Consider the following 12265-nt stretch of genomic DNA (forward strand, 5'->3'; position numbering starts at 1 on the left):
TTAATTTGGCTAAAAGCAAAAATATTTTCTCAAATATCTTGAAATATGTTTAGGTATATAATCAAATAAAAACATATATTAAAACTGCAATATGGTTGGAAGAAGATTAAGTTGCATTACGCCAAAACAATTTCCAAGTTAAAGATAGAATATGTGAGATTTGAAAGATGAAAATTAATTGAGCTAAGGACCAAAATGTTTTCTCGAAAATCTCAAAAGATACTTAGGTACTTAATCAAATAAAGGTATATAGTGAAATTGCGGCAAAGTTGGAAGGAAATCAAATTTTGTTCAGAAAGGAAAATCTGTGGTAAGATTTTTAAAGTACATAAGTTTTCAAAGTTCATATAAAGAAGTGCATACAAAAGCTAAAGACATCTTATCATAACTTTAAATAGTTGTGGACATAATTAGGCAAGATAAGAATTAAGTTGAAATTTCTTCAAAGAGAATCCGATACAAGAACTTTAGAAGGAAATAAATTCACATTTCAAGGAAAAAGCTTAAATCAAAGGAATTCGGATAGGATTCACAAAGCACATCAAATCAAACAAGTTTTCAACTGATCGGAAGGAGTACAAAGCTCATAAGAAAAGACAACTCAATCAATAGCAAATTTTCAAAGATTTTAACGATCACTTTGATGTATCAAATAAGTTCAAAGTTGCGTCAAAGAGTACATGAGTCAAGAAGAAGAGTTTAGACAAATAAAGGCAGACATTCCAAAGAATTTAAGCAAACATACATAATTAAGATCAAACAAAAATACATATGAACAAAAGAATAGGGATGGAAGGTAATCAAATTACATTCCAAGAAAGAAATCCCAAATAAAAACTTCAAGACAAACCATGAAAGAATAAGTCATATGACACTAGTAGAATTCAAGACACATAAATGAGTAACTTCGAGAAACAACTTCTAACGTTCTCAAAACCCACGATATGCGTTACCTATAACTCTTATATCATCCATGATAATCTATTAGTATTCCCATATACCTAAACTATTAGTGTTAAGATGGCCAAATTTAATACCGTGATGCATGCAATGGTAGACTAACAGTAGTAATCAACAGACTGTCATATACATAAAACTCTAACTCTTGTCATCTGGACAAGACTTACAACATGACAAACACTCAGAGTATGCAATTGAAGCATAGTCAGTCTATTCCTCAGGCTCTATAAGAAAGACTACTCTGATACCATAATGTGACACCCTTACTACCAGAATGTCACGCTTTCGGCTACGCCACTCTAATAGCGTAGATATTACGATGACTTTCATATATATAATAATAAGATAAGAGCCTTTAATTCAAAACCGTATAAACTTTTCTTTTGAAAAATCGGAAATACTTTTTTTGAAAATGTACGTACATACATACAAAATCATGCACAACACTTCATATATATATATATATATATATATATATATATATATATATATATATATATAAGAACCAGATTCTTTATACAACAACTTATAAACATTACAATTCACAACTCTTATCCCTCTTATAAAGATATAATAATAATGGCGAGGAAAAATAATCACCAAGCTAATACAACGATATCATATAACCAAAATCACAAGAATCCCTTCGCAAATTTCTTTGTCCATATCCTAAAAAGAGAAGTCTGTAAGGGGGTGAAAACCTAACCACACGGTCTCATCAGAGGAGTTTCAGAATTGTCATAACAAGATATATAAAAGCAAGTTACTTTCAATCACGGTGATCATCACTCGTCTTATGAATCCTTTTTGAAAACCAATGGTTAATCATCCAAAATCTAAAATTCATATTTTTCTTATAAAAGAAAAACTTAAAAGTTACTTAGACTGTATGAATGATCAACCTGTTCCAAGCATAGGTTCATTAAGTCTATGCTGAACCAGCTTGATTTTTCATACTTTGCTAAACCTTAAACACAAACCAATCACGGTCTTCGGTCCAAGCTACTCAATCAATATCCAATTCACCACAATTCAACCAATCAGTCACAAACACAAGTAATGAAGTTCAAACACAATCAAGAACAATTACATCAAGTTTAGCAATTAGCAGTTAAATAGAATTATTCACATAGGTAAACCAAGTACAATATGCATACCTAAACAAAGTCACGTAGATGCATACGATGTATGCCTGTCCTAATGGCCATGAGCTCATGTGTCAGTTACATTGCCAGAACCCGACACATCCGGTAGCTAACCTGGACATTGTCCTCTGATTGCGCATCTCCAGGAGGCATATAATCCAGGATTTAGTGCCCTACCACCTTCTCCTAGAGGCAAATATCAGGGGACATAAATCCGAAGAGAGTACCCTACCACATTCCCTTGTGAGGCCGTGCCATACGGATCTAGGGATTAGTGCCCTACCACCTTACAAAAAGAGAGAACCACGAACAAGTGGGATTAACCAATCACCCCAAAAATACAATCCATTTCATAGTTAATTAAAATCAAATAAAATAATTCTTCAACCCAAGTTTTTCAAACAACACTTCCAACAAAGTCTCTAATTTTCATGAAAATTTTGGCAGCACCTCCCCTAAACCCTGGACTTTACCATCCTTCAAGGGTTCCATCCAGACCATATTTATCAAACTCTTTTCAATATTTTCAAAACCAAATCATTACTCAATATAAATATATAAGTCAGATTTCCAACCCAAAACCCCTTTCTCAATATAAATATATATAAATCCGATTTCCAATATAAAACCACTTTTTAGTATAAACAATCGAATTAACTTTTCAAATCAATTTTCATCAACAACCGCATGCCAACCCAGGTAATCAATAATTCAATCAAGTAAACAAGCACATCCATAAGACTCACATAATCACTAAAATATATTTTTCACATCAATATTTATTTATAACAATTATGTGATATAAAATAAGTTTTAAGAAAAACCTCTACGTCGAATAGTCAAAACCCACAAAACTAAATGCGTCTAAAAACCTTATTTCTCTTGGCCAGCAGTAGCGGTAGCTGTAACCGCAACTCCACTATATCCATAGCCACAACAGCAACTTTAATTCACCAACATGCAATAACTGAAACTCGATCCTAAGGCATTAACGTCACAAAAATCTCATCAAAATATAATAGAACAGCGACTTCGAATAAGGAACAACTTACCGTACTTACGAATAAGCGAGAGAACGGAGCAGCGACAGCTCTGGTTACAACGCAGTAACTTGATGTCACATGCAACGGCCATTGAACTCAGCATGCAAGAACCGGAACTCAATCCTACGTTACCAAAATCTCAGAACCTTTAACAACTTAGAACAAAATACTGATTTCAAGGGTTTTGGAAAAGAAAACGCTTACCAAGAAGACAGGGGCTCCAACGGCGATTTTCGGCGGCAAGAACGACGGTGACAACAGCGAACATGAACGGCAAAGCTGGAGGGACGTGACGATAAGGAGCATGGCGGTGCGAGCAGGCAATGCAAGCTCCCTCTCTGCCTCGTGAACTCCCTCTCTTTCCTTCGCAGACTCTCTCTCTCTCCCCTCGGGTTGACAACGATGGCGATGGTGCTCCATGGACGGCGGCGACGAGCATGACAACCAGTAGTTTGTCAATTTAAGGAGAAAACTAGTAAAAAGTACCTGATCTAAGGAGCAAGACAACCGGTAGTTTGTCAATCTCGAACAATTCCTGGCAATGGCACCAAAAACTTGGTGCGTGAAATTGAACTCGCACAACTTCACCGACAAGTGCACCAGGTCATCCAAGTAATACCTCAAGTGAGTGAGGGTTGATCCACGAGAATTGTTGAATTGAGCAAGCTGTGGTTATCCTGCAGATCTTAGTCAGGTGAATAGAAAGATAATGTTTGTTGTTGTATGCACATAAAAGAAAAGCAGTAAAGAATTAACGTGAAAACAATAATAAGAAATCAGTTAAGACTTTGGAGATACTTTATCTTTCTGGATCAATACGTCTTACTGGCTACTTCAACAATGAATGATTCGTTCTATGGCAAAGTTGTAAGTGATTAACTCGTGTCCTCTCATCAAGTCAATTTCCCCTAAACCATAGCAAAACTGTCAGGAATTAACTCATGTCCTCTCATCAAGTTAACTCATGGTCGTTCACTATGGCCAAGGATGAAGCCCGCAATTCGTTCTCCTTTGTGATCCTACTCAAAACGCCACAGACAAGGTCAGAACTTTCGGGTTGGAGAATGATGCTCTATGATTTTAGCCTTAGCGCCACAAGAACCTCATCACCCATAACTAACCAGATTATATGTCACGTATCCTCGATTAGCCCAAGTGAATTATTGGTTCAAGTGATGTATTCTCAAGCTTTAGCTCAGTACTATCCGGGTCAGGACTCGTAAAGAACTCATAGAGAAAGGGACATACCCAGTCTCATTGGGATGAAGAACGACAATACATCATAGAAGAGAGTCAAACATATATTGAAATAGAAACAGTAATATTATTAATCCACAGGAATCAGCAAAGCTCCTAACCTTAACCTAGGAGGTTTAGTTGCTCATAATTTACAGAGAAAACTTAGATATGAAAAGTATGATACAAGTTTTGATTAATGATGCCTAGACCTAAGTGATCTCCTATTTATATATGAGATGTTAACCCTAAAAGATGTTAATTTAAAATTAAAAAGTACAAAGATAAACTAAACTAAGCTAAAGAGTGCGAAAATCCACTTTGGACCCGTTTTGGTCTTCTGCTCATCCTAAGCCTGGCATTCAACTTAGAGTTTGGGCGTTGAATGCCAGCTAGGGGATGAATCTGCTGCTCCCTTGGTCCCTTGGTGGCATTGAACGCCAGTTTTGGGCGTTCAACGCCAGTTATGGGTAGTGATCTGGAAGAGCAATCAAAACTAAGAAGTTGAATCCGAGGTTTATTGGACCTTTTGAGGTCTTGAGATGAGTCGGGCCGGTGGCATATCAAGTAGCCTTGCTACCGCATTTGTCTAACTTACATGACATATTCCACGTGTCACAACTCCGTAAGTACACGTCAGATGCGGCTCATGTGTTAGAGCCTGAGTCGGTTGAGTTGAAGGAGAACCTGAATTTTCAAGTAACACCGGTGCGGATTGACGACACTAGTGTGAAGTTGCATGGAAAGGAACTTCGGTTGGTTAAAGTGGCTTGGAGAAGAGCTGGAGTGGAAGAGCATACTTGGGAATTGAAGTCCAAGATGCGGAAGGATTACCACAAGTTATTCTGGTAATCACTAAATTTTGAGGACAAAATTTCTTATTTGGTGGGGAGAATGTAAGAACTTCAATTAATTAGCCACCTAATTAATTAATTTAATTGCACGAAATAGGTTCAAAAATTTAGAATATTAATTAGAAAATTTAAATATGACATTTGGACTCAGTAGATTTTTCTGAGTTGAAAAATGTAATTTTTTGCGGAAAATTATGTAAAAATGCATACCGGTAAATTAGCCGGCAATACCAGCTTAAGTATGTCCGGTACTGTGTGAGAATCATAAAAATTGTAGAAAAACTTAGGAAAATAATTAAAGTTAAAAACCGAGCGCTAATTCTAAAGGCCAAATGAGGAAAAAATAGTAACAGGTTAGACCGGGTCCAAGCCCAACATATATAAGTTCATTAATGAGACCCATTCAGCACATAACTCACACTCAAACACAGGTGTGCAACTGAAGTGAGGAAGAGAGCAAGGGTTACAAAAACACTATTTAGATCTAACTTCATTTTATCATATCTTGAGCTAGGTGCTCCGATTCACGAACGGTTTGCGGCCACGCAAAGTTCTCACTGATCATATTAGTTTCATCTAACCAAAGTAGTAAGATTTTCGAAAATTCCTGCCCAGTTTTTAGCCATTGTGAATTTCTAAAATTTTGATGCATTCATAGCATCTAGATCCAAAATGTGCATAAAAGAATACTTTCTAGATGGATGTTGGTTCCCTAGTGAGTTTGCCACATCTGCAACGTCAGGCTCAACTATGATATCATCTTCATCTATATCTTCAGTTGGACCAACAATATAATAAGTGCCATCAAATTCCTATTCGCTTTCAGTGTTATAAACCGTCCAGTGGATGTTAACCTCGGATAAATCAACCTCAACTAATTCTTTGAACTCAACATATAACTTGGTAACTGACACTTGTGCTCGTGTTTACTAGAAGATAAAAAACATCCTCAACCACATACATTATTTGAAATTGAACAAAACTACCAAATACTAACACAGACTGTCTATAAAGAATATTTGTAACTCTCTTTAATGTTTGATTATCAATACATTGACAAAGTATATTCTTAAATTCCTAACATTTATTTCAAAAGGAATAACAACATCATATGAATTTTCACATACAAAACTCATACCTTTAGATGTTTGGAGAAAGATTTGGCCGTTGTAATATATTCTCAAACTAACACATCCTTCCATTTTTATTCTCTTACTCTTTCAACGAAATAAATACTCTCATGCTCACACTCAACTTAACAAATTTGTTTCTCCTTTTATAATACTCGAGGTATATTTTTTAATCTGAAAACTATAATTCGCCTCCTTGTAATGTCAATCCGCTCCCTGCGTCCTGACAATACGCCCCCTTGTATTGTCTTTTTTAATTAAAAACAATGCAATACGCCCCTTGTATTGTGTTTTTGTATATTTAAAAAAGAGAAAAGGACAAATAGGTCCTTGACCTTTTGATCCATGGACATTTAAATCCCTGAGGATTTGAAAATACATTTAAGTTCTTGACCTTCTTAAAACCTGGACATATCGATCCCTGGGTATAATTTGTCTCATTTTAAAAATTCTTCCACGTGTGTATCCGTATATCGGCCAGGTCAGTACAACAGAAGCCATGTTTGATTTTTCTATTGGGTCTGGCAGACCCAAGTGAACAGAGGGATCGATTTGTCTAAGTTTTGAGAATGTCAGGAACTTAAATGTATTTTCAAATTCTCGTGGACTTAAATGTTTGTGGCCAAAAGGTCAAGGACCTATTTGTCATTTTCTCTTTAAAAAAAGGAAAAATATAGAAGAACAATGTATATAATAAACAACATGAACAGCAATTTTAAAAAAAAAAGATAAATTTAAAATTAAAAATCAGATTCTTAATTAATTAAATAATTATTATCATAATTTTAAAATTAGAATTAGCACCTAACCACTACGTACGGTTACACATCCACATATTATACGTTTTGCACCCCACCCCCCTCAACGGTGTCGGTCTCTCCTACAACTGTCATCGTCGTTGCCGCAAAGGTCTTGACACCTCCGGCCCCCTCACTGCTGCAGCATGTTCTCTTCCAACCCGGGTAGTGACGCCGTTTTGCACCTCTCACTGGCGTCGATCTCTTTCACCTCCGCCAACTATTTTTCACTGGATGGCGCCATATCGCGATGGAAATTCACGGTGTTGCGGCAATACCAACATTTTCTCAACAAGACCACGCCGCACATGCTCAACCGTTGGATTGGTTCCTTGACCATCGCTTGTATCTACGTTCTGCGTGTATACTTGATCTAAGACTTCTACATCGTCTCCTACAGCCTCGGAATCTACATGCTCAATCTCCTCATCGCTTCCTTTACCCTTAGGTTGATCCCGAAATTTAAGAACTCTACAACGGTACCACTCTCCCCACCAAGGGCTCCGATGAGTTCCATCCCTTCGTTCGCCGCCTCCATGAGTTCAAGTTCTGGTATTCAATCACGGCTAGTTTAGGATGGTCATTTTAGTAGGTATGCGGATGATTATTTTTATCTTTAAGTGAATGGTTATTTTCACTATGAGTGAGTGATACCGGTGATGGTGCGTGGCAAGCCAAGCAACGACGGCGAGGAGGAGTCTGGCGGTGATATTCATTTCTGATCTAGAGCAACGCCAATGAGGGTCCTTGTTGACGAACCAGCGACAATGAGAACGATTCTAGAGGCGACGATGGAGCTGGTGGGAGACCAAGCGACGGCGGCGACGACAGAAAATTTGGAAAAAAATTAGTGTTTTAATAAATTAGAGTATAATGAATGGTAGATTTTTTTTAACTTCTTTAAGTCAAATTTCCAGCTTATTATTATGTTGTTCAAATTTTCCGTTGTCCGTCTAATAAAGCAGTTAAAAAAAATCCGGCTAAAGCAATCCTTCTCCTACCAATTATTAGTCTCCAAAAACTTTGCAAAATAGCATAATATCCAATAATAAAGCATCACACCTAAACTAACCCAATATCCAAAAAATTGAGCCGACTGCTGCTTCTCATAAGAAAAAAAAAAAAAAAAAAAACTCGTTAGGGAGCAGCAGAGTTAAAGGCCCGCCGTCGTAAACGAACCAGAGGGAGAGAGAGAGAGCATCCACCAAATGTCGAATTCACATTCAACTCTCCGGGAGCTTCTTAAGCGGTCGGATACTCTCTCTCTCTCTCTCTCTCTCTCTCTCTCCTTTATTGCCGTTTTCTCATACTGCAATTTTCTTTTCTTTAATTTTTATTAGGTTATCGAACGAAATCGCGGAGTGCCTCGCCGGAACTCCTTACACTGCTCCTGAGAGCTCCTCCGTCTCCGTCAAAGCATTCCTCCAACCACTCCTTCTTCCGCCGCCGTCCGATGCTTCCAACACCACCACCGCCCTAAGCGATTCCATCAAGGACTTCGCCCTCGCCTGCACGCTCTTATCCTCCGCTTCAACCTTCAAGCCCTTCACCTCCGACCAATCCACGCTCCTATCCTGGATCCCCACGCACCTCTCCTCACTCGCCGCGGCCTCCTTCCTTGAATTCTCCCAACAATACGCTGCCGCCGCAGCGGATGAGGGTGGGATCTTCGATAACGTTGCCGAGTTCGGGCTGAGTTGTGACTCGCTCCCGAAAGAGAAGAGGTGGTTTTAAAAATTCTTATTTTATTAGTCAGTTAGATAGAGACTAATGTATTAGTTGAGAAGTTAATTTTCTGTTATTAGTAAGTTGGAGACCAATTTGGAAAGTTAGTTTTCTGTTAATTATATCATTGGAATCAATCATTCACTCTCTTTGGGTAATTTTTTGTTTGAAGGTTGGTGGTGGAGCTGGTGCCTGAGGTGTTGCCGCTTCTCAAGGAGAGGATAAAGGAGAGCTCCATTGATAAGAGTGATGATAATGATGAGTTCTCCGCTGCTTCAGCTAGGGTGCCGGTTGGGTTTGCCGTTCTGGCTGCTTTTCAGTTACGATGGTTTGTCACTCAGGTATTATGGCTTGTTTTGATTTCAGTTATGACAACTCACACTGTAGTTCGAAAGGTTCACATTGAGTGTCAGTTGATTTCAACATAGTTGGCAAAATTTTGTTTGGTTTTTAATGGTAAAGCGCATTTTGTACAAAAAGGTGCTACGTAGGTTTTAGTGTGATTCATTTGGAGTACGGTTTGTTTCTCTGGAGCTACTAGTGTTACAGAGATTTGATTATTGTTCAAACACAAGGGGAAGATAAAAGAATGAACTTTGGCTCTGTTTTGTCCCTTTGTGATGCATTGAGAACTGAGCTGTTCAGGGGTTTGAACTGGTTTTGTGTCACAGGTTGATTATCCTCTTTTGGGCAAGTTTTATGGATTGGTGATTCCTTGTTCGCTGACTGCCATTGATCATTGGTCGCCAGAGGTGAAGGTATGCTATGCTATAACTGCAACTGAATCATGAAACTGGGTTTTAGACTAGTAGTTTCTTCTTTGAGGTTGTACTAATTTTCTAGGAAAATCGTTTAGAAGGTTTGAATCTTAAATAGAAGTTGGTCAATTTTTGGTAAATCTTTTTTCCTTGTACGATTTCAGGGGCAGGGGATGGTTTGTTTTGCGCATCTTGGAAAAAATGTTGCTGCTGCTGAGATTGGTTCATATGCGGATGTGATTCTTGATGCTTGTTGCCAGAATATTGCTTCTACTGATGAGATATGGCAGCAGGTGGTTGAGACATCAGTAGTTATTTCAACTCTGACTCAGAGAAGTAATCCGCGTAGCCCCTGGTATATTTTCATTTCTACACAATGTCCTTTATCTAATACATGACATAACTCTATAGCGAATATTTTATGTCTGCATATACCACCTAGAATTGTGGCATTGGAATTATTAGCAAACTGAATTCCTATGCCTGTGAGAAAAATTATGTAGTCAGAAAATGCAGTTCTTGTCATTTCTCCTGTCTGAATACTAATTTTGAAATGCTTGGTACTTTATTCTTTTTCACTTGATTGATCATGTTGGCTAACTTGCTGTTACCCAGAAAAAGCTGCATAACTTACCTGTTATGTATGTCAGAAAGTGTTCCACCAAATCTCTGATTTTGGAATTATAATCTAAAGTTGCTCATATCACATGTCTGCCTTTTAATTGGTCAATAATGAGACTTAAATGTTTCTAATTTCCGCTTTTCTTCTATGTCGATGTTTCTAATTTCCGCTTTCTTCTATGTCGACTTCAATGTAACATTGCCTTGAACAGGTTTGAAAAGATGCTAAATGAGATGTTAAGTCACTTGGAGCGCCAGCCCAAAAACAAAGAACGCCGCATTGCATGGCTTAAATTTTCCGATTCAATATTTAATGCAGTTGGTCTTGTGTTATTAGCTCACTTCAGGCGCATTTTCCCTTTATTTTTTCAGTGGATGCATGTCGATGACGATGAGACTCTTATTTTGGTAAGTATCTTTCGATGTCTATGGGGAAGTTTTAGGAATTCACCAGGTTATGCCTTCAACATTTGGAAAACACATTCCAAGTTTATGTCATGATTTTGACTATAACATTTTCCAGCTCTGAACCAAAATTGTTGGGTGCAATTTGCAATGTTGAAATACATTCTGGACAATTGCAATAGTTTGTATTGGCTTTCTACTCTAGTATTCTATTTGTATGGATTGGACATTGATCAATAATTCAATATAAACAATTTTGTTCTAGTTTTTAGTGGAAATTGTAGTAATTTTTTACTAAGGTGCCCAAGAGAGATCTAAGCGTGATGGCCTTAATTCATATATGATATGGCAGGGCATAATATCATTATTCGATCTATCATCTTTGTAGCCGACCCACCCTATGGGATAAGGCTTCATTGTTGTTTTTGTTGTAGTGATTTCTTATTAACTCTGCTGTTATGTTATTCTGCAGGTTCTGAAATGTACTTATGTAGTTCTGAGATTGACTTGGGTTAGGAACTCACCATATGTTGAAAGGTGAATTTAAATTTCAACTACATGACATTTTTATTTCAGATAAATGCTGCATTGAAATGCTCGATAAACAGGGTATCAATTAATTAATTGTTGGGTAGCAGTTTAGTATCTACTTTCATAGTGTCAATGCCACAGATGTAGTGATTTCTTATTAACTCTGCTGTTATGTTATTTTTTTATTTTCTCTTTGGCAAGATCATAATGCTACTCTGAAGTAACTGTCTGAAGTCAGTGGCCCTTCATTTTAAGATGTTAACAAAACAATAGAGGTTGAAAATGAGGAAAAGAATAAATAAGAAAAGGGCTTGAATTTTAAGTGATGCTTTAGTAGTTAATTTTCCTTGATTAGTTCCTTGTGCACGATCCTTAAATTCTGGTTGTAGGCTTCCATTGACTTCCTAGATTGCAATTTAATTGTGTGGTTCCCCACTTATCCGGCTGGATCTTTGCAATGTGGATATTAAACTATTCCTTGATATTTCTTTATACCTTATTCCTGTTGGAACATGATTTGACTTCAGATTGGTAGATGAACTTGCGCTCGTTTATAAGGAGGCAGCTTTGAGAACGGCTAGAGAGGAGGTTAGATCAAATATATATCAGATACTAATCCTACTTCAAGGGTAAGACTTTACTTTTTTTTTATGGAATAATTTAACTATATACTTTATTAATTCCCTCAATTGGTCTCAAGTTTTTTTTTTTGCTTACCTAGAACCAAAGGCCAGCATTTCGCAGCAGCTTGGGAGAAGCATCGATCTGATCCAAACTTGGCCAAGCTTGATCTTCCATTAAGTGGAAGAGACAGCATTACTCCGCCTCCACAGCATTGCCATCAGCAGGGATCTACACCCCCTTCAAACATGATTAGATAGCATTCATGTATCTGGTTATGGAAGTGCTTGACATGGTCTCCACTAATTGAGGTACCTGACCATGAATGTTTTTGTAAAGTTTGATCTAGTTAAAATTTTGGGATCATTTCTAAATTATGTGATTCAAAACAGAGAGTCTATATGAGAATCAGTAGAAGAGAAAATTTTGGGCATCAAGG

The 12265-nt window shown here is 37.4% G+C and overlaps 1 protein-coding gene across 2 annotated transcripts; it reads left to right on the forward strand.

The window, feature by feature from the left end:
• Positions 1–8121: 8121 nt before the first annotated feature.
• LOC107622628 (ARM repeat superfamily protein) lies at positions 8122–12263 on the forward strand. Of its 2 annotated transcripts, XR_015907112.1 has the most exons (10): positions 8193–8414; positions 8506–8889; positions 9063–9231; positions 9562–9648; positions 9813–10003; positions 10482–10677; positions 11147–11211; positions 11733–11834; positions 11927–12137; positions 12219–12263. XR_015907112.1 is itself a non-coding variant. In XM_088507775.1 (9 exons), exons 1-9 carry the CDS (start codon positions 8374–8376, stop codon positions 12084–12086), a joined length of 1395 nt encoding a protein of 464 aa, XP_088363901.1. In that variant the 5' UTR covers positions 8122–8373; the 3' UTR covers positions 12087–12263. The 2 variants fall into 2 exon arrangements, 1 of the variants encoding a protein (XP_088363901.1); XM_088507775.1 differs by having other exon boundaries at positions 8122–8414; positions 11927–12263.
• Positions 12264–12265: the final 2 nt, after the last annotated feature.

This window comes from Arachis ipaensis, chromosome B10, assembly GCF_059453495.1.
Source record: "Arachis ipaensis isolate K30076 ecotype BB chromosome B10, ASM5945349v1, whole genome shotgun sequence".
In the NCBI taxonomy this organism is placed as follows: domain Eukaryota; kingdom Viridiplantae; phylum Streptophyta; class Magnoliopsida; order Fabales; family Fabaceae; genus Arachis; species Arachis ipaensis.